Here is a 25,110-nt window from a genome sequence, read left to right as displayed (position 1 = left end):
CTCTCCTCCGTTCTCTCTCCTCTGTTCTCTCTCTGTTCTCTCTCCGTTCTCTCTCCTCTGTTCTCTCTCCTCTGTTCTCTCTCCTCTGTTCTCTCTCCTCTGTTCTCTCTCCTCTGTTCTCTCTCCTCTGTTCTCTCTCCTCTGTTCTCTCTCCTCTGTTCTCTCTCCTCTGTTCTCTCTCCTCTGTTCTCTCTCCTCTGTTCTCTCTCCTCTGTTCTCTCTCCTCTGTTCTCTCTCCTCTGTTCTCTCTCCTCTGTTCTCTCTCTCCTCTGTTCTCTCTCCTCTGTTCTCTCTCCTCTGTTCTCTCTCCTCTGTTCTCTCTCTCCTCTGTTTTCTCTCTCTGTTCTCTCTCCTCTGTTCTCTCTCTGTTCTCTCTCCTCTGTTCTCTCTCCTCTGTTCTCTCTCCTCTGTTCTCTCTCCTCTGTTCTCTCTCCTCTGTTCTCTCTCTCCTCTGTTTTCTCTCTCTGTTCTCTCTCTGTTCTCTCTCCTCTGTTCTCTCTCCTCTGTTCTCTCTCCTCTGTTCTCTCTCTGTTCTCTCTCCTCTGTTCTCTCTCCTCTGTTCTCTCTCCTCCGTTCTCTCTCCTCCGTTCTCTCTCCTCCGTTCTCTCTCCTCTGTTCTCTCTCCTCTGTTCTCTCTCCTCTGTTCTCTCTCCTCTGTTCTCTCTCCTCTGTTCTCTCTCTCTGTTCTCTCTCCTCTGTTCTCTCTCCTCTGTTCTCTCTCCTCTGTTCTCTCTCCTCTGTTCTCTCTCCTCTGTTCTCTCTCCTCTGTTCTCTCTCCTCTGTTCTCTCTCCTCTGTTCTCTCTCCTCTGTTCTCTCTCTCCTCTGTGTTCTCTCTCTGTTCTCTCTCTGTTCTCTCTCCTCTGTTCTCTCTCCTCTGTTCTCTCTCCTCTGTTCTCTCTCCTCTGTTCTCTCTCTGTTCTCTCTCCTCTGTTTTCTCTCTCTGTTCTCTCTCCTCTGTTCTCTCTCCTCTGTTCTCTCTCCTCTGTTCTCTCTCCTCTGTTCTCTCTCCTCTGTTCTCTCTCCTCTGTTCTCTCTCCTCTGTTCTCTCTCCTCTGTTCTCTCTCTGTTCTCTCTCCTCTGTTCTCTCTCTGTTCTCTCTCCTCTGTTCTCTCTCCTCTGTTCTCTCTCCTCTGTTCTCTCTTCTCTGTTCTCTCTCCTCTGTTCTCTCTCCTCTGTTCTCTCTCCTCTGTTCTCTCTCCTCTCTCCTCCTCCCACACTTCCCACAGCACCAGAGGGACAGACAGACAGACAGACAGACTGTCTCACACCTCTCCCACACTTCCCACAGCACCAGAGAGACAGACATACTGTCTCACACCTCTCCCACCTCTCCCACACTTCCCACAGCACCAGAGGGACAGACAGACAGGCAGACTGTCTCACACCTCTCCCACCTCTCCCACCTCTCCCACAGCACCAGTGACAGTCAGACAGACTGTCTCCCACCTCTCCCACAGCACCAGAGTGACAGACAGGCAGACTGTCTCACACCTCTCCCACCTCTCCCACAGCACCAGAGAGACAGACAGACAGACAGACTGTCTCACACCTCTCCCACCTCTCCCACAGCACCAGAGAGACAGAGAGACAGACAGACTGTCTACCACCTCTCCCACCTCTCCCACAGCACCAGAGGGACAGAGAGACAGACAGACTGTCTCACACCTCTCCCACCTCTCCCACACAGCACCAGAGGGACAGAGAGACAGACAGACTGTCTCACACCTCTCCCACCTCTCCCACCTCTCCCACCTCTCCCACAGCACCAGAGGGACAGAGAGACAGACAGACTGTCTCACACCTCTCCCACCTCTCCCACAGCACCAGAGAGACAGAGAGACAGACAGACTGTCTCACACCTCTCCCACCTCTCCCACAGCACCAGAGGGACAGAGAGACAGACAGACTGTCTCACATCTCTCCCACCTCTCCCACCTCTCCCACAGCACCAGAGGGACAGAGAGACAGACAGACTGTCTCACACCTCTCCCACCTCTCCCACCTCTCCCAGCACCAGAGGGACAGAGAGACAGACAGACTGTCTCACACCTCTCCCACCTCTCCCACAGCACCAGAGAGACAGAGAGACAGACAGACTGTCTCACACCTCTCCCACCTCTCCCACAGCACCAGAGGGACAGAGAGACAGACAGACTGTCTCACACCTCTCCCACCTCTCCCACAGCACCAGAGGGACAGAGAGACAGACAGACTGTCTCACACCTCTCCCACCTCTCCCACAGCACCAGAGAGACAGACAGACAGGTCGGTAGTCACACATCTTTCTCTCTTTCTTGAGTTCTTTCTTTCCCTGTCACCCTTGACCTCTCACGATTTATCTCTCTCTCTCCCGTCATCTCACTGTGTGTGGGCGAGGAGAGGATGAAGTTATCTGTGCAAATAAATATATTTGTATCAACAAGTGCTTCAGAAATTCAAGACAAGACTTGCAGAATGCATTAAGTCTGTTAGGAGAAAGAGAGAGAAAGAGTGAAAGAGTGTTTCAGAGTTGGTTCATGCATTTACTGTCTGTTTAAAAACCACGTAGTCGTTGACACTGTCTATCTGTCGTCTCGTAAAATAGCTCCCGGATGCTCATAGCCTCTCTGAGTTATCATGTCCTATAACACTGGTTTCATCAAAACAAATAAAACAGGAACTAGCTAGAAAACACAAACCCCATGACTCTAACCTGATAAGTACATCACATCTATATAACAGGTCAAATGGAATCAATAAGTACCAAAGAGGAAACAGTCCCCTGAACCAACGGAGGGTATTGATACAGTCCCCTGAACCAACGGAGGGTATTGATACAGTCCCCTGAACCAACGGAGGGTATTGATACAGTCCCCTGAACCAACGGAGGGTATTGATACAGTCCCCTGAACCAACGGAGGGTATTGATACAGTCCCCTGACCAAACGGAGGGTATTGATACAGTCCCCTGAACCAAAGGAGGGTATTGATACAGTCCCCTGAACCAACGGAGGGTATTGATACAGTCCCCTGAACCAACGGAGGGTATTGATACAGTCCCCTGACCAAACGGAGGGTATTGATACAGTCCCCTGAACCAAAGGAGGGTATTGATACAGTCCCCTGAACCAACGGAGGGTATTGATACAGTCCCCTGACCAAACGGAGGGTATTGATACAGTCCCCTGAACCAACGGAGGGTATTGATACAGTCCCCTGACCAAACGGAGGGTATTGATACAGTCCCCTGAACCAACGGAGGGTATTGATACAGTCCCCTGACCAAACGGAGGGTATTGATACAGTCCCCTGAACCAACGGAGGGTGTTGATACAGTCCCCTGAACCAAACGGAGGGTATTGATACAGTCCCCTGACCAAACGGAGGGTATTGATACAGTCCCCTGACCAAACGGAGGGTATTGATACAGTCCCCTGAACCAAAGGAGGGTGTTGATACAGTCCCCTGAACCAGATGAGGCTGGTGTAGCTAGCTACTTAACGCGCGGTAATAGCGTTTCAAACGTTACTCGCTCTGAGCCTTCTAGTAGTTGTTCCCCTTGCTCTGCATGGGTAACGCTGCTTCGATGGTGGCTGTTGTCGTTGTGTTGCTGGTTCGAGCCCAGGGAGGAGTGAGGAGAGGGACGGAAGCTATATTGTTACACTGGCAATACTAAAGTGCCTATAAGAACATCCAATAGTCAAAGGCTAATGAAATACAAATGGTATAGAGGGAAATAGTCCTATAATTCCTATAATAACTACAACCTAAAACTTCTTACCTGGGAATATTGAAGACTCATGTTAAAAGGAACCACCAGCTTTCATAAGTTCTCATGTTCTGAGCAAGGAACTGAAACGTTAGCTTTCTTACATGGCACATATTGCACTTTTACTTTCTTCTCCAACACTTTGTTTTTGCATTATTTAAACCAAATTGAACATGTTTCATTATCTACTTGAGGCTAAATTGATTTTATTGATGTATTATATTAAGTTAAAATAAGTGTTCATTCAGTATTGTTGTAATTGTCATTATTACAAATAAATAATATTTTAAAAAACGTCTGATTAATCGGTATCGGCTTTTTTGGTCCTCCAATAATCGGTATCGGCGTTGAAAGATCATAATCAGTCGACCTCTGTTTCAATACACTCTCTCCCCATCTCTCTCCCTCTCTCTCACACACACACTGTTAAGGTTTTCGTCTATCGCCTCCTCTGAAGAGGAGGTGTAGCAAGGATCGGACCAAAATGCAGTGTGGTAATTTTGATACATGTTTAATAACGAACAAACACGAACAATACAAAACAAGAACCGTGAAACCCTAAACAGCCTATACTGGTGCAAACTAACACAGTAACACAGAGACAGGAACAATCACCAAACAGCCTATACTGGTGCAAACTAACACAGTAACACAGAGACAGGAACAATCACCAAACAGCCTATACTGGTGCAAACTAACACAGTAACAGGAACAATCACCAAACAGCCTATACTGGTGCAAACTAACACAGTAACACAGAGACAGGAACAATCACCAAACAGCCTATACTGGTGCAAACTAACACAGTAACACAGAGACAGGAACAATCACCAAACAGCCTATACTGGTGCAAACACAGTAACACAGAGACAGGAACAATCACCAAACAGCCTATACTGGTGCAAACACAGTAACACAGAGACAGGAACAATCACCAAACAGCCTATACTGGTGCAAACTAACACAGTAACACAGAGACAGGAACAATCACCAAACAGCCTGTACTGGTGCAAACTAACACAGTAACACAGAGACAGGAACAATCACCAAACAGCCTATACTGGTGCAAACACAGTAACACAGAGACAGGAACAATCACCAAACAGCCTATACTGGTGCAAACTAACACAGTAACACAGAGACAGGAACAATCACCAAACAGCCTATACTGGTGCAAACTAACACAGTAACACAGAGACAGGAACAATCACCAAACAGCCTATACTGGTGCAAACTAACACAGTAACACAGAGCCAGGAACAATCACCAAACAGCCTATACTGGTGCAAACTAACACAGTAACACAGCGACAGGAACAATTACCAAACAGCCTATACTGGTACAAACTAACACAGTAACACAGAGACAGGAACAATCACCCACCAAACACTCAAAGAATATGGCTGCCTAAATATGGTTCCCGATCAGAGACAACGATAAACACCTGCTTCTGATTGAGAACCACTTCAGGCAACCATAGACTTTTCTAGACAACCCCACTATACCACAATCCCAATACCTACAAAAACCCCAAGACAAAACACACCACATAAATAAACCCATGTCACACCCTGGCCTGACCAAAATAATAAAGAAAACACAAAATACTAAGACCAGGGCGTGACACACACACACACACATTTTGTTATTCTATCCTCGTAGGAACATTGATTTAGTTATTCTATTCAAATTCCTACTTGACTAACCTCCAACCCAAAACCTAACCCTAACCATAATTGCAACCCTAAATCTAACCCGTACCCTAAAATCCTATTTTCTATAACCCCTAACCCTAAGCATTGCAGGTATCCCAATCTTGACCTGTAACTCCTAACCCTAACCCTAATTCTAACCTAAAACTTAACACTAAACTTAACCCCTACGATTTAAATAGCCTTTGTCTAATGAAGGATAATTTTGACTATCCTTGTGGATAGAAGACCCCCCCCCCCCCCACACTCCCCCTTCTTTAACATCACAGATTACAGAGCACGACCAGACTGACCTCTTGTTGCTACGGCGATCAGACTGACCTCTTGTTGCTACGGCGACCAGACTGACCTCTTGTTGCTACGGCGATCAGACTGACCTCTTGTTGCTATAGCGATCAGACTGACCTCAGGGCTGATCACTTCAGGAGATGGTTATGATGCCCTTAGTGCCTCCAGACGAAAGATTACGGACAGAGACTGGCTAAAAAAACAACATAATCGCTATCTCCCCCTTTAACAAAAAAACATCATCGCTATCTCCCCCTTTAACAAAAAACATAATCGCTATCTCCCCATTTAACAAAAAAACATCATCACTATCTCCCCCTTTAACAAAAAAACATCATCACTATCTCCCCATTTAACAAAAAAACATAATCACTATCTCCCCCTTTAACAAAAAAACATCATCACTATCTCCCCATTTAACAAAAAACATAATCGCTATCTCCCTCTTTAACAAAAAACATAATCGCTATCTCCCTCTTTTTCACACAGATCCAAACATCTCTATGCATCCCCCAGTCTGTCCCTGACTAAACTTTCTCTCTGAAGTCAATGAGGCCAGTGTGTATAATAGCAGCGTGGCTCTGAATCGGCAGTGAAGGATCTCACTTTTATCTCGCTCTAGAGCTGAGCCTGGCGTTGTTGTTGTTGTTGTTGACAGAACAGCTTGTTAATAACTCTCAGACGAGGCCAGGAGACGCAGCACATGCCCAGTAATCTGTTGCTCAGAGAGTTGGCTCCCAGCGATACAACACATTCTGATAGAGCTCACTGAGTCCACAACACATTCTGATAGAGCTCACTGAGTCCACGAGATACAACACATTCTAATAGAGCTCACTGAGTCCACAACACATTCTAATAGAGCTCACTGAGTCCACAACACATTCTAATAGAGCTCACTGAGTCCACAACACATTCTGATAGAGCTCACTGAGTCCACAACACATTCTGATAGAGCTCACTGAGTCCACGAGATACAACACATTCTAATAGAGCTCACTGAGTCCACAACACATTCTAATAGAGCTCACTGAGTCCATGAGATACAACACATTCTAATAGAGCTCACTGAGTCCACAACACATTCTGATAGAGCTCACTGAGTCCACGAGATACAACACATTCTGATAGAGCTCACTGAGTCCACAACACATTCTAATAGAGCTCACTGAGTCCACGAGATACAACACATTCTAATAGAGCTCACTGAGTCCACAACACATTCTAATAGAGCTCACTGAGTCCATGAGATACAACACATTCTGATAGAGCTCACTGAGTCCACGAGATACAACACATTCTGATAGAGCTCACTGAGTCCACAACACATTCTAATAGAGCTCACTGAGTCCACAACACATTCTGATAGAGCTCACTGAGTCCACGAGATACAACACATTCTGATAGAGCTCACTGAGTCCATGAGATACAACACATTCTGATAGAGCTCACTGAGTCCATGAGATACAACACATTCTGATAGAGCTCACTGAGTCCACAACACATTCTAATAGAGCTCACTGAGTCCACAACACATTCTAATAGAGCTCACTGAGTCCATGAGATACAACACATTCTAATAGAGCTCACTGAGTCCACAACACATTCTAATAGAGCTCACTGAGTCCATGAGATACAACACATTCTGATAGAGCTCACTGAGTCCACAACACATTCTAATAGAGCTCACTGAGTCCACGAGATACAACACATTCTGATAGAGCTCACTGAGTCCACGAGATACAACACATTCTAATAGAGCTCACTGAGTCCACAACACATTCTAATAGAGCTCACTGAGTCCACAACACATTCTGATAGAGCTCACTGAGTCCACAACACATTCTAATAGAGCTCACTGAGTCCACGAGATACAACACATTCTAATAGAGCTCACTGAGTCCACAACACATTCTAATAGAGCTCACTGAGTCCATGAGATACAACACATTCTAATAGAGCTCACTGAGTCCATGAGATACAACACATTCTGATAGAGCTCACTGAGTCCACAACACATTCTGATAGAGCTCACTGAGTCCACGAGATACAACACATTCTAATAGAGCTCACTGAGTCCACGAGATACAACACATTCTAATAGAGCTCACTGAGTCCACAACACATTCTAATAGAGCTCACTGAGTCCATGAGATACAACACATTCTAATAGAGCTCACTGAGTCCACAACACATTCTGATAGAGCTCACTGAGTCCACGAGATACAACACATTCTAATAGAGCTCACTGAGTCCACAACACATTCTGATAGAGCTCACTGAGTCCACGAGATACAACACATTCTAATAGAGCTCACTGAGTCCACAACACATTCTGATAGAGCTCACTGAGTCCACGAGATACAACACATTCTAATAGAGCTCACTGAGTCCACAACACATTCTAATAGAGCTCACTGAGTCCACAACACATTCTAATAGAGCTCACTGAGTCCATGAGATACAACACATTCTAATAGAGCTCACTGAGTCCATGAGATACAACACATTCTGATAGAGCTCACTGAGTCCACAACACATTCTGATAGAGCTCACTGAGTCCACAACACATTCTGATAGAGCTCACTGAGTCCATGAGATACAACACATTCTGATAGAGCTCACTGAGTCCACAACACATTCTGATAGAGCTCACTGAGTCCACGAGATACAACACATTCTAATAGAGCTCACTGAGTCCATGAGATACAACACATTCTAATAGAGCTCACTGAGTCCACAACACATTCTAATAGAGCTCACTGAGTCCATGAGATACAACACATTCTGATAGAGCTCACTGAGTCCACGAGATACAACACATTCTAATAGAGCTCACTGAGTCCACGAGATACAACACATTCTAATAGAGCTCACTGAGTCCACAACACATTCTGATAGAGCTCACTGAGTCCACAACACATTCTAATAGAGCTCACTGAGTCCACGAGATACAACACATTCTAATAGAGCTCACTGAGTCCACAACACATTCTAATAGAGCTCACTGAGTCCACAACACATTCTAATAGAGCTCACTGAGTCCATGAGATACAACACATTCTGATAGAGCTCACTGAGTCCACAACACATTCTAATAGAGCTCACTGAGTCCACGAGATACAACACATTCTAATAGAGCTCACTGAGTCCACGAGATACAACACATTCTAATAGAGCTCACTGAGTCCACGACACATTCTGATAGAGCTCACTGAGTCCACAACACATTCTAATAGAGCTCACTGAGTCCACGAGATACAACACATTCTGATAGAGCTCACTGAGTCCACGAGATACAACACATTCTAATAGAGCTCACTGAGTCCACGACACATTCTGATAGAGCTCACTGAGTCCACGAGATACAACACATTCTGATAGAGCTCACTGAGTCCACAACACATTCTAATAGAGCTCACTGAGTCCACGAGATACAACACATTCTAATAGAGCTCACTGAGTCCACGAGATACAACACATTCTAATAGAGCTCACTGAGTCCATGAGATACAACACATTCTGATAGAGCTCACTGAGTCCACAACACATTCTAATAGAGCTCACTGAGTCCACGAGATACAACACATTCTGATAGAGCTCACTGAGTCCATGAGATACAACACATTCTAATAGAGCTCACTGAGTCCACAACACATTCTAATAGAGCTCACTGAGTCCACGAGATACAACACATTCTGATAGAGCTCACTGAGTCCACAACACATTCTAATAGAGCTCACTGAGTCCACGAGATACAACACATTCTAATAGAGCTCACTGAGTCCACAACACATTCTGATAGAGCTCACTGAGTCCACGAGATACAACACATTCTGATAGAGCTCACTGAGTCCACAACACATTCTGATAGAGCTCACTGAGTCCACGAGATACAACACATTCTGATAGAGCTCACTGAGTCCATGAGATACAACACATTCTAATAGAGCTCACTGAGTCCACAACACATTCTGATAGAGCTCACTGAGTCCACGAGATACAACACATTCTAATAGAGCTCACTGAGTCCACGACACATTCTGATAGAGCTCACTGAGTCCACGAGATACAACACATTCTGATAGAGCTCACTGAGTCCACAACACATTCTAATAGAGCTCACTGAGTCCACGAGATACAACACATTCTAATAGAGCTCACTGAGTCCACGAGATACAACACATTCTAATAGAGCTCACTGAGTCCATGAGATACAACACATTCTGATAGAGCTCACTGAGTCCACAACACATTCTAATAGAGCTCACTGAGTCCACGAGATACAACACATTCTGATAGAGCTCACTGAGTCCATGAGATACAACACATTCTAATAGAGCTCACTGAGTCCACAACACATTCTAATAGAGCTCACTGAGTCCACGAGATACAACACATTCTGATAGAGCTCACTGAGTCCACAACACATTCTAATAGAGCTCACTGAGTCCACGAGATACAACACATTCTAATAGAGCTCACTGAGTCCACAACACATTCTGATAGAGCTCACTGAGTCCACGAGATACAACACATTCTGATAGAGCTCACTGAGTCCACAACACATTCTGATAGAGCTCACTGAGTCCACGAGATACAACACATTCTGATAGAGCTCACTGAGTCCATGAGATACAACACATTCTAATAGAGCTCACTGAGTCCACAACACATTCTGATAGAGCTCACTGAGTCCACGAGATACAACACATTCTAATAGAGCTCACTGAGTCCACAGATACAACACATTCTAATAGAGCTCACTGAGTCCATGAGATACAACACATTCTAATAGAGCTCACTGAGTCCACAACACATTCTGATAGAGCTCACTGAGTCCACAACACATTCTGATAGAGCTCACTGAGTCCACAACACATTCTAATAGAGCTCACTGAGTCCACGAGATACAACACATTCTAATAGAGCTCACTGAGTCCACAACACATTCTGATAGAGCTCACTGAGTCCACAACACATTCTGATAGAGCTCACTGAGTCCACAACACATTCTGATAGAGCTCACTGAGTCCACGAGATACAACACATTCTGATAGAGCTCACTGAGTCCACAACACATTCTAATAGAGCTCACTGAGTCCACAACACATTCTAATAGAGCTCACTGAGTCCACAACACATTCTAATAGAGCTCACTGAGTCCATGAGATACAACACATTCTGATAGAGCTCACTGAGTCCACAACACATTCTAATAGAGCTCACTGAGTCCACGAGATACAACACATTCTAATAGAGCTCACTGAGTCCACGAGATACAACACATTCTAATAGAGCTCACTGAGTCCACAACACATTCTAATAGAGCTCACTGAGTCCGTGAGATACAACACATTCTAATAGAGCTCACTGAGTCCATGAGATACAACACATTCTAATAGAGCTCACTGAGTCCACGACACATTCTAATAGAGCTCACTGAGTCCACGAGATACAACACATTCTAATAGAGCTCACTGAGTCCACGAGATACAACACATTCTAATAGAGCTCACTGAGTCCACAACACATTCTAATAGAGCTCACTGAGTCCACGAGATACAACACATTCTAATAGAGCTCACTGAGTCCACAACACATTCTAATAGAGCTCACTGAGTCCACAACACATTCTAATAGAGCTCACTGAGTCCATGAGATACAACACATTCTAATAGAGCTCACTGAGTCCACAACACATTCTAATAGAGCTCACTGAGTCCACGAGATACAACACATTCTAATAGAGCTCACTGAGTCCACAACACATTCTAATAGAGCTCACTGAGTCCACGAGATACAACACATTCTAATAGAGCTCACTGAGTCCACAACACATTCTAATAGAGCTCACTGAGTCCACGAGATACAACACATTCTAATAGAGCTCACTGAGTCCACAACACATTCTAATAGAGCTCACTGAGTCCATGAGATACAACACATTCTGATAGAGCTCACTGAGTCCATGAGATACAACACATTCTAATAGAGCTCACTGAGTCCACAACACATTCTGATAGAGCTCACTGAGTCCACAACACATTCTAATAGAGCTCACTGAGTCCACAACACATTCTAATAGAGCTCACTGAGTCCACGAGATACAACACATTCTAATAGAGCTCACTGAGTCCACAACACATTCTAATAGAGCTCACTGAGTCCACGAGATACAACACATTCTAATAGAGCTCACTGAGTCCACAACACATTCTAATAGAGCTCACTGAGTCCACGAGATACAACACATTCTAATAGAGCTCACTGAGTCCACAACACATTCTAATAGAGCTCACTGAGTCCACAACACATTCTAATAGAGCTCACTGAGTCCATGAGATACAACACATTCTAATAGAGCTCACTGAGTCCATGAGATACAACACATTCTGATAGAGCTCACTGAGTCCACAACACATTCTGATAGAGCTCACTGAGTCCACAACACATTCTGATAGAGCTCACTGAGTCCATGAGATACAACACATTCTGATAGAGCTCACTGAGTCCACAACACATTCTGATAGAGCTCACTGAGTCCACGAGATACAACACATTCTAATAGAGCTCACTGAGTCCATGAGATACAACACATTCTAATAGAGCTCACTGAGTCCACAACACATTCTAATAGAGCTCACTGAGTCCATGAGATACAACACATTCTGATAGAGCTCACTGAGTCCACGAGATACAACACATTCTAATAGAGCTCACTGAGTCCACGAGATACAACACATTCTAATAGAGCTCACTGAGTCCACAACACATTCTGATAGAGCTCACTGAGTCCACAACACATTCTAATAGAGCTCACTGAGTCCACGAGATACAACACATTCTAATAGAGCTCACTGAGTCCACAACACATTCTAATAGAGCTCACTGAGTCCACAACACATTCTAATAGAGCTCACTGAGTCCATGAGATACAACACATTCTGATAGAGCTCACTGAGTCCACAACACATTCTAATAGAGCTCACTGAGTCCACGAGATACAACACATTCTAATAGAGCTCACTGAGTCCACGAGATACAACACATTCTAATAGAGCTCACTGAGTCCACGACACATTCTGATAGAGCTCACTGACCACATTCTAATAGAGCTCACTGAGTCCACGAGATACAACACATTCTGATAGAGCTCACTGAGTCCACGAGATACAACACATTCTAATAGAGCTCACTGAGTCCACGACACATTCTGATAGAGCTCACTGAGTCCACGAGATACAACACATTCTGATAGAGCTCACTGAGTCCACAACACATTCTAATAGAGCTCACTGAGTCCACGAGATACAACACATTCTAATAGAGCTCACTGAGTCCACGAGATACAACACATTCTAATAGAGCTCACTGAGTCCATGAGATACAACACATTCTGATAGAGCTCACTGAGTCCACAACACATTCTAATAGAGCTCACTGAGTCCACGAGATACAACACATTCTGATAGAGCTCACTGAGTCCATGAGATACAACACATTCTAATAGAGCTCACTGAGTCCACAACACATTCTAATAGAGCTCACTGAGTCCACGAGATACAACACATTCTGATAGAGCTCACTGAGTCCACAACACATTCTAATAGAGCTCACTGAGTCCACGAGATACAACACATTCTAATAGAGCTCACTGAGTCCACAACACATTCTGATAGAGCTCACTGAGTCCACGAGATACAACACATTCTGATAGAGCTCACTGAGTCCACAACACATTCTGATAGAGCTCACTGAGTCCACGAGATACAACACATTCTGATAGAGCTCACTGAGTCCATGAGATACAACACATTCTAATAGAGCTCACTGAGTCCACAACACATTCTGATAGAGCTCACTGAGTCCACAGATACAACACATTCTAATAGAGCTCACTGAGTCCACGACACATTCTGATAGAGCTCACTGAGTCCACGAGATACAACACATTCTGATAGAGCTCACTGAGTCCACAACACATTCTAATAGAGCTCACTGAGTCCACGAGATACAACACATTCTAATAGAGCTCACTGAGTCCACGAGATACAACACATTCTAATAGAGCTCACTGAGTCCATGAGATACAACACATTCTGATAGAGCTCACTGAGTCCACAACACATTCTAATAGAGCTCACTGAGTCCACAGATACAACACATTCTGATAGAGCTCACTGAGTCCATGAGATACAACACATTCTAATAGAGCTCACTGAGTCCACAACACATTCTAATAGAGCTCACTGAGTCCACGAGATACAACACATTCTGATAGAGCTCACTGAGTCCACAACACATTCTAATAGAGCTCACTGAGTCCACGAGATACAACACATTCTAATAGAGCTCACTGAGTCCACAACACATTCTGATAGAGCTCACTGAGTCCACGAGATACAACACATTCTGATAGAGCTCACTGAGTCCACAACACATTCTGATAGAGCTCACTGAGTCCACGAGATACAACACATTCTGATAGAGCTCACTGAGTCCATGAGATACAACACATTCTAATAGAGCTCACTGAGTCCACAACACATTCTGATAGAGCTCACTGAGTCCACGAGATACAACACATTCTAATAGAGCTCACTGAGTCCACGAGATACAACACATTCTAATAGAGCTCACTGAGTCCATGAGATACAACACATTCTAATAGAGCTCACTGAGTCCACAACACATTCTGATAGAGCTCACTGAGTCCACAACACATTCTGATAGAGCTCACTGAGTCCACAACACATTCTAATAGAGCTCACTGAGTCCACGAGATACAACACATTCTAATAGAGCTCACTGAGTCCACAACACATTCTGATAGAGCTCACTGAGTCCACAACACATTCTGATAGAGCTCACTGAGTCCACAACACATTCTGATAGAGCTCACTGAGTCCACGAGATACAACACATTCTGATAGAGCTCACTGAGTCCACAACACATTCTAATAGAGCTCACTGAGTCCACAACACATTCTAATAGAGCTCACTGAGTCCACAACACATTCTAATAGAGCTCACTGAGTCCATGAGATACAACACATTCTGATAGAGCTCACTGAGTCCACAACACATTCTAATAGAGCTCACTGAGTCCACGAGATACAACACATTCTAATAGAGCTCACTGAGTCCACGAGATACAACACATTCTAATAGAGCTCACTGAGTCCACAACACATTCTAATAGAGCTCACTGAGTCCGTGAGATACAACACATTCTAATAGAGCTCACTGAGTCCATGAGATACAACACATTCTAATAGAGCTCACTGAGTCCACGACACATTCTAATAGAGCTCACTGAGTCCACGAGATACAACACATTCTAATAGAGCTCACTGAGTCCACAGATACAACACATTCTAATAGAGCTCACTGAGTCCACAACACATTCTAATAGAGCTCACTGAGTCCACGAGATACAACACATTCTAATAGAGCTCACTGAGTCCACAACACATTCTAATAGAGCTCACTGAGTCCACAACACATTCTAATAGAGCTCACTGAGTCCATGAGATACAACACATTCTAATAGAGCTCACTGAGTCCACAACACATTCTAATAGAGCTCACTGAGTCCACGAGATACAACACATTCTAATAGAGCTCACTGAGTCCACAACACATTCTAATAGAGCTCACTGAGTCCACGAGATACAACACATTCTAATAGAGCTCACTGAGTCCACAACACATTCTAATAGAGCTCACTGAGTCCACGAGATACAACACATTCTAATAGAGCTCACTGAGTCCACAACACATTCTAATAGAGCTCACTGAGTCCATGAGATACAACACATTCTGATAGAGCTCACTGAGTCCATGAGATACAACACATTCTAATAGAGCTCACTGAGTCCACAACACATTCTGATAGAGCTCACTGAGTCCACAACACATTCTAATAGAGCTCACTGAGTCCACAACACATTCTGATAGAGCTCACTGAGTCCATGAGATACAACACATTCTAATAGAGCTCACTGAGTCCACAACACATTCTAATAGAGCTCACTGAGTCCACGAGATACAACACATTCTGATAGAGCTCACTGAGTCCACAACACATTCTAATAGAGCTCACTGAGTCCACAACACATTCTGATAGAGCTCACTGAGTCCACAACACATTCTAATAGAGCTCACTGAGTCCACAACACATTCTAATAGAGCTCACTGAGTCCATGAGATACAACACATTCTAATAGAGCTCACTGAGTCCACAACACATTCTAATAGAGCTCACTGAGTCCACGAGATACAACACATTCTAATAGAGCTCACTGAGTCCACAACACATTCTAATAGAGCTCACTGAGTCCATGAGATACAACACATTCTGATAGAGCTCAGAGCCACACTTCTAATAGAGTCCAGTCCACGAGATACAACACATTCTGATAGAGCTCACTGAGTCCACAACACATTCTAATAGAGCTCACTGACACAACACATTCTGATAGAGCTCACTGAGTCCACAACACATTCTAATAGAGCTCACTGAGTCCACAACACATTCTAATAGAGCTCACTGAGTCCATGAGATACAACACATTCTAATAGAGCTCACTGAGTCCACAACACATTCTAATAGAGCTCACTGAGTCCACGAGATACAACACATTCTAATAGAGCTCACTGAGTCCACAACACATTCTAATAGAGCTCACTGAGTCCACGAGATACAACACATTCTAATAGAGCTCACTGAGTCCACAACACATTCTAATAGAGCTCACTGAGTCCACGAGATACAACACATTCTAATAGAGCTCACTGAGTCCACAACACATTCTAATAGAGCTCACTGAGTCCATGAGATACAACACATTCTGATAGAGCTCACTGAGTCCATGAGATACAACACATTCTAATAGAGCTCACTGAGTCCACAACACATTCTGATAGAGCTCACTGAGTCCACAACACATTCTAATAGAGCTCACTGAGTCCACAACACATTCTGATAGAGCTCACTGAGTCCATGAGATACAACACATTCTAATAGAGCTCACTGAGTCCACAACACATTCTAATAGAGCTCACTGAGTCCACGAGATACAACACATTCTGATAGAGCTCACTGAGTCCACAACACATTCTAATAGAGCTCACTGAGTCCACAACACATTCTGATAGAGCTCACTGAGTCCACAACACATTCTAATAGAGCTCACTGAGTCCACAACACATTCTAATAGAGCTCACTGAGTCCATGAGATACAACACATTCTAATAGAGCTCACTGAGTCCACAACACATTCTGATAGAGCTCACTGAGTCCATGAGATACAACACATTCTAATAGAGATCACTGAGTCCACAACACATTCTAATAGAGCTCACTGAGTCCACGAGATACAACACATTCTAATAGAGCTCACTGAGTCCACAACACATTCTAATAGAGCTCACTGAGTCCATGAGATACAACACATTCTGATAGAGCTCACTGAGTCCACAACACATTCTAATAGAGCTCACTGAGTCCACGAGATACAACACATTCTGATAGAGCTCACTGAGTCCACAACACATTCTAATAGAGCTCACTGAGTCCACAACACATTCTGATAGAGCTCACTGAGTCCACAACACATTCTAATAGAGCTCACTGAGTCCACAACACATTCTAATAGAGCTCACTGAGTCCATGAGATACAACACATTCTAATAGAGCTCACTGAGTCCACAACACATTCTGATAGAGCTCACTGAGTCCATGAGATACAACACATTCTAATAGAGCTCACTGAGTCCACAACACATTCTAATAGAGCTCACTGAGTCCACAACACATTCTGATAGAGCTCACTGAGTCCACAACACATTCTGATAGAGCTCACTGAGTCCACAACACATTCTGATAGAGCTCACTGAGTCCACAACACATTCTGATAGAGCTCACTGAGTCCACACCACATTCTAATAGAGCTCACTGAGTCCACAACACATTCTAATAGAGCTCACTGAGTCCACAACACATTCTAATAGAGCTCACTGAGTCCACAACACATTCTAATAGAGCTCACTGAGTCCACAACACATTCTAATAGAGCTCACTGAGTCCACAACACATTCTGATAGAGCTCACTGAGTCCGTGTAAAAGTGTTCAATATATTCTGTTCAAGACATTTAGAGCATGTTTGTAAAGGTTTTCTATTGTTGAAGCACAGACCGTTTCTTTCAGAGGCAAAGAGAGACATTTACGGGTGTGAAGGGGCAGAGGGTCAGGTGAGGTAAGGACAGGTACAGGCAGGTAAGGGATCACAACATATTGAAGTATGCATTGAACTGACTGGTGAGGGGAGGGGCTAATCTAGCTCATTGGGAGGTGTGGGTTAGGTAGTAGGGTGGGAGGTATTAGGTGACTAGTGTCCAATCAGGTAAGGGGTGATGGGTCGATCACGTTTGGGGACAATCAGGTTAGGGTTCATAGGTGAGAGATTAAAAGTCAAGGCTCAGTGAGGGGTCAGAGGTTATGTATCCTTACCTGGGATACTCTGCCTCCTGATGGCCAGCGCTCCATCGGGTGGCCTGGAGGGGTTGGAGTGCTTTGTGTAAGGCCCCTCATCTGGAAACAACAAGGAAGGGAAAGACACTGTCAGCTACTGGGTTGAGATGGCTACTGTAGCACTACAGCCACACAGTCAACAACCCTCTCACCAGGACCAAGGAGTCAGATAGCACTACAACCACACAGTCAACAACCCTCTCACCAGGACCAAGGAGTCAGATAGCACTACAACCACACAGTCAACAACCCTCTCGCCAGGACCAAGGAGACAGATAGCACTACAGCCACACAGTCAACAACCCTCTCACCAGGACCAAGGAGTCAGATAGCACTACAACCACACAGTCAACAACCCTCTCACCAGGACCAAGGAGACAGATAGCACTACAACCACACAGTCAACAACCCTCTCACCAGGACCAAGGAGTCAGATAGCACTACAACCACACAGTCAACAACCCTCTCACCAGGACCAAGGAGACAGATAGCACTACAACCACACAGTCAACAACCCTCTCACCAGGACCAAGGAGTCAGATAGCACTACTCAGAGTCAACAACCCCCTCACCAGGACCAAGGAGACAGATAGCACTACTCACAGTCAACAACCCTCTCACCAGGACCAAGGAGTCAGATAGCACTACAACCACACAGTCAACAACCCTCTCACCAGGACCAATGAGACAGATAGCACTACTCACAGTCAACAACCCTCTCACCAGGACCAAGGAGTCAGATAGCACTACTCACAGTCAACAACCCTCTCACCAGGACCAAGGAGACAGATAGCACTACAACCCTCTCACCAGGACCAAGGAGACAGATAGCACTACAACCCTCTCACCAGGACCAAGGAGACAGATAGCACTACAACCCTCTCACCAGGACCAAGGAGACAGATAGCACTACAACCCTCTCACCAGGACCAAGGAGTCAGATAGCACTACAACCACACAGTCAACAACCCCCTCACCAGGACCAAGGAGTCAGATAGCACTACAACCACACAGTCAATAACCCTCTCACCAGGACCAAGGAGTCAGATAGCACTACAACCACACAGTCAACAACCCTCTCACCAGGACCAAGGAGACAGATAGCACTACTCACAGTCAACAACCCCCTCACCAGGACCAAGGAGTCAGATAGCACTACAACCACACAGTCAACAACCCCCTCACCAGGACCAAGGAGACAGATAGCACTACAACCACACAGTCAACAACCCTCTCACCAGGACCAAGGAGTCAGATAGCACTACAACCACACAGTCAACAACCTCTCACCAGGACCAAGGAGTCAGATAGCACTACAACCACACAGTCAACAACCCTCTCACCAGGACCAAGGAGTCAGATAGCACTACAACCACACAGTCAACAACCTCTCACCAGGACCAAGGAGTCAGATAGCACTACTCACAGTCAACAACCCTCTCACCAGGACCAAGGAGTCAGATAGCACTACAACCACACAGTCAACAACCCTCTCACCAGGACCAAGGAGTCAGATAGCACTACAACCACACAGTCAACAACCCTCTCACCAGGACCAAGGAGTCAGATAGCACTACAACCACACAGTCAACAACCCCCTCACCAGGACCAAGGAGTCAGATAGCACTACAACCACACAGTCAACAACCCTCTCACCAGGACCAAGGAGTCAGATAGCACTACTCACAGTCAACAACCCTCTCACCAGGACCAAGGAGACAAATAGCACTACAACCACACAGTCAACAACCCTCTCACCAGGACCAAGGAGTCAGATAGCACTACAACCACACAGTCAACAACCCTCTCACCAGGACCAAGGAGTCAGATAGCACTACTCACAGTCAACAACCCTCTCACCAGGACCAAGGAGTCAGATAGCACTACAACCCTCTCATCAGGACCAAGGAGTCAGATAGCACTACAACCACACAGTCAACAACCCTCTCACCAGGACCAAGGAGTCAGATAGCACTATTCACAGTCAACAACCCTCTCACCAGGACCAAGGAGTCAGACTACAACCACACAGTCAACAACCCTCTCACCAGGACCAAGGAGTCAGATAGCACTACAACCACCACAACATCCCTTGATAGGACTCAAACAAGACATTGAGAGGATAACGAGAAGGAAGTGAATCAAGCGTCCAACACAACAGACACACATCCAACAGCACATCAGTCCTGCGACATCACTCACAAACACAGAGTTCATGATGAAGAGTACACCCCTCCGGCCTTGAGCTCCAGTAAAGAAGCCAATACCGTCATAGTTCTCAGGAGATAACGTAAATACGAGATAACGCTCATCAGATAACGTAAATACGAGATAACACTCATGAGATAACGTAAATACGAGATAATGCTCTGAGATAACGTTAAATACGAAGGATAAATGACTGTTATTTGAAAAGTAAATGACTGAAATTAGTATAAATATATATATACTGTATATATACACCGGACAATTTATTAACCCATCTAGTACCGGGTCGGACCCTCCTTGGCTTCCAGAACAGCCTGAATTCTTTGGGTTATGGATTCTACAAGTCGGGAAACGTTCTAAGGGGACGTTGGTCCATACTGACGCGATGTCATCGTGCAGTTGCTGTAGATACCACCTCCACCAGCCTGTCCCGTTGACACCAGGCAGGATGGGACCATGGACTCGTGCTGCTTACTCCAAATCCTGACTCTGCCATCAGCAGGACTTAACAGGAACCGGGATTCGTCCAAGAGGTGTTTTTCTACACATCATATATCATATAGACAGGTGTGTGTACCTTTCCAAATATATGTCCAATCAATTGACTTTACCACAGGTGGACTCCAATCAAGTTGTAGAAACATCTCAAGGATGATGAATGGAAACAGGATTCATCTGAGCTCAATTTCGAGTCTCATAGCAAATAAGTGCTCTGACATGCACTGTCAACTGTGGAACCTTTTATATAGACAGGTGTGTGTACATTTCCAAATCATGTCCAATCAATTGAATTTACCACAGGTGGACTCCAATCAAGTTGTAGAAACATCTCAAGGATGATCAATGGAAACGTCTGAACACGTTTGTACATATTTTTTGTATATAAATTTGCAAACATTTAAAAAAAAAATGTCAAGGTTGATGAGGAATTTAGTTGATTTAATCCATTTTAAAATAAGTCTGTAACGTAACAACATGTGGTGGACAAGGGCAGGAGTCTGAATGCCCTGTAGACTGAATATGTTTCTCTGTCTTTACTGTCACCAGGTAGACGTTTCTCCTTGGCGACTCGGTATCAGAGAGGCTCTTGGACCTGTCAACGACGGCATAACAACTTTAACATGTTGACATTTTGAGGTGAAAGACTCAATCAAACCACAGGCATCCCTTCATCTCAGTGTGTCAGTCAGTACACAGAGGAACCCCCTTCCCTCTCCTAGTACAGAGACAACAGACAGGTATCGGATCCACTGCTGAAATAACCATCAGACGGCAGCATGAACAGAACCAGTAGTCTCTGACAGGAAGTCAACAACACCAGTAGTCTCTGACAGGAAGTCAACAACACCAGTAGTCTCTGACAGGAAGTCAACAACACCAGTAGTCTCTGACAGGAAGTCAACAACACCAGTAGTCTCTGACAGGAAGACAACAACAGTAGTAGTCTCTGACAGGAAGTCAACAACACCAGTAGTCTCTGACAGGAAGTCAACAACACCAGTAGTCTCTGACAGGAAGTCAACAACACCAGTAGTCTCTGACAGGAAGTCAACAACAACAGTAGTCTCTGACAGGAAGTCAACAACACCAGTAGTCTCTGACAGGAAGTCAACAACAGTAGTAGTCTCTGACAGGAAGTCAACAACACCAGTAGTCTCTGACAGGAAGTCAACAACACCAGTAGTCTCTGACAGGAAGTCAACAACACCAGTAGTCTCTGACAGGAAGACAACAACACCAGTAGTCTCTGACAGGAAGTCAACAACACCAATAGTCTCTGACAGGAAGTCAACAACACCAGTAGTCTCTGACAGGAAGTCAACAACACCAGTAGTCTCTGACAGGAAGTCAACAACACCAGTAGTCTCTGACAGGAAGTCAACAACACCAGTAGTCTCTGACAGGAAGACAACAGTAGTAGTAGTCTCTGACAGGAAGACAACAACACCAGTAGTCTCTGACAGGAAGACAACAACACCAGTAGTCTCTGACAGGAAGTCAACAACACCAGTAGTCTCTGACAGGAAGACAACAACAGTAGTAGTCTCTGACAGGAAGACAACAACACCAGTAGTCTCTGACAGGAAGACAACAACACCAGTAGTCTCTGACAGGAAGTCAACAACACCAGTAGTCTCTGACAGGAAGTCAACAACACCAGTAGTCTCTGACAGGAAGAAAACAACACCAGTAGTCTCTGACAGGAAGACAACAACACCAGTAGTCTCTGACAGGAAGACAACAACACCAGTAGTCTCTGACAGGAAGACAACAACAGTAGTCTCTGACAGGAAGTCAACAACACCAGTAGTCTCTGACAGGAAGTCAACAATAGTAGTAGTCTCTGACAGGAAGACAACAACACCAGTATTCTCTGACAGGAAGTCAACAACACCAGTAGTCTCTGACAGGAAGACAACAACACCAGTAGTCTCTGACAGGAAGACAACAACAGTAGTCTCTGACAGGAAGACAACAGTAGTAGTGCTGACAGGAAGACAACAACACCAGTAGTCTCTGACAGGAAGAAAACAATAGTAGTCTCTGACAGGAAGACAACAATAGTAGTAGTCTCTGACAGGAAGACAACAACAGTAGTAGTGTCTGACAGGAAGACAACAACAGTAGTAGTCTCTGACAGGAAGACAACAGTAGTAGTGTCTGACAGGAAGACAACAGTAGTAGTCTCTGACAGGAAGACAACAGTAGTAGTCTCTGACAGGAAGACAACAGTAGTAGTCTCTGACAGGAAGACAACAGTAGTAGTCTCTGACAGGAAGACAACAGTAGTAGTCTCTGACAGGAAGACAACAACAGTAGTAGTCTCTGACAGGAAGACAACAATAGTAGTCTCTGACAGGAAGACAACAGTAGTAGTGTCTGACAGGAAGACAACAACAGTAGTCTCTGACAGGAAGACAACAGTAGTAGTCTCTGACAGGAAGACAACAATAGTAGTCTCTGACAGGAAGACAACAATAGTAGTAGTCTCTGACAGGAAGACAACAGTAGTAGTCTCTGACAGGAAGTCAACAACACCAGTAGTCTCTGACAGGAAGACAACAACAATAGTAGTAGTCTCTGACAGGAAGACAACAACAGTAGTAGTCTCTGACAGGAAGACAACAGTAGTAGTCTCTGACAGGAAGACAACAATAGTAGTAGTCTCTGACAGGAAGACAACAACAGTAGTAGTGTCTGACAGGAAGACAACAACAGTAGTAGTGTCTGACAGGAAGACAACAACAGTAGTCTCTGACAGGAAGACAACAGTAGTAGTAGTGTCTGACAGGAAGACAACAACAGCAGTAGTCTCTGACAGGAAGACAACAACACCAGTAGTCTCTGACAGGAAGACAACAATAGTAGTAGTCTCTGACAGGAAGACAACAACAGTAGTAGTGTCTGACAGGAAGACAACAACAGTAGTCTCTGACAGGAAGACAACAGTAGTAGTGCTGACAGGAAGACAACAACAGTAGTAGTCTCTGACAGGAAGACAACAACAGTAGTCTCTGACAGGAAGACAACACCAGTAGTCTCTGACAGGAAGACAACAATAGTAGTAGTCTCTGACAGGAAGTCAACAACAGTAGTCTCTGACAGGAAGACAACAGTAGTAGTGTCTGACAGGAAGACAACAACACCAGTAGTCTCTGACAGGAAGACAACAGTAGTAGTGCTGACAGGAAGACAACAACAGTAGTAGTCTCTGACAGGAAGACAACAACAGTAGTCTCTGACAGGAAGACAACACCAGTAGTCTCTGACAGGAAGACAACAATAGTAGTAGTCTCTGACAGGAAGTCAACAACAGTAGTCTCTGACAGGAAGACAACAGTAGTAGTGTCTGACAGGAAGACAACAACAGTAGTAGTCTCTGACAGGAAGACAATAGTAGTAGTCTCTGACAGGAAGACAACAACAGTAGTCTCTGACAGGAAGACAACAGTAGTAGTGTCTGACAGGAAGACAACAATAGTAGTAGTCTCTGACAGGAAGACAACAGTAGTAGTGTCTGACAGGAAGACAACAATAGTAGTAGTCTCTGACAGGAAGACAACAGTAGTAGTGTCTGACAGGAAGACAACAGTAGTAGTGTCTGACAGGAAGACAACAACAGTAGTAGTCTCTGACAGGAAGACAACAACAGTAGTAGTCTCTGACAGGAAGACAACAACAGTAGTAGTCTCTGACAGGAAGACAACAGTAGTAGTCTCTGACAGGAAAACAACAACAGTAGTCTCTGACAGGAAGACAACAGTAGTAGTGTCTGACAGGAAGACAACAGTAGTAGTGTCTGACAGGAAGACAACAACAGTAGTCTCTGACAGGAAGACAACAGTAGTAGTCTCTGACAGGAAGACAACAGTAGTAGTGTCTGACAGGAAGACAACAACAGTAGTCTCTGACAGGAAGACAACAGTAGTAGTGTCTGACAGGAAGACAACAGTAGTAGTGTCTGACAGGAAGACAACAGTAGTAGTGTCTGACAGGAAGACAACAACAGTAGTCTCTGACAGGAAGACAACAGTAGTAGTGTCTGACAGGAAGACAACAGTAGTAGTGTCTGACAGGAAGACAACAACAGTAGTCTCTGACAGGAAGACAACA

The 25,110-nt window shown here is 44.7% G+C and overlaps 1 protein-coding gene across 1 annotated transcript in view; it reads right to left on the bottom strand.

Annotated features, from left to right (window-relative positions):
- LOC124019528 (glutamate receptor-interacting protein 1-like) overlaps window positions 1-25,110 on the bottom strand; it is a gene marked incomplete at its 3' end in the record, with an annotated part of 335,325 nt that overhangs the window by 104,769 nt on the left and 205,446 nt on the right. Inside the window, exon 3 of the mRNA XM_046334890.1 lies at window positions 18,268-18,348. Within this exon, the coding sequence (XP_046190846.1) occupies window positions 18,268-18,348 (81 nt within the window). The remainder of the gene's footprint in view (window positions 1-18,267; window positions 18,349-25,110) is intronic.

Source organism: Oncorhynchus gorbuscha, unplaced genomic scaffold (assembly GCF_021184085.1).
Source record: "Oncorhynchus gorbuscha isolate QuinsamMale2020 ecotype Even-year unplaced genomic scaffold, OgorEven_v1.0 Un_scaffold_619, whole genome shotgun sequence".
NCBI classification, from domain to species: domain Eukaryota; kingdom Metazoa; phylum Chordata; class Actinopteri; order Salmoniformes; family Salmonidae; genus Oncorhynchus; species Oncorhynchus gorbuscha.
The sequence above is the reverse complement of the archived record's forward strand: the minus strand, read 5'-3'. Positions and strand labels throughout refer to the sequence as shown.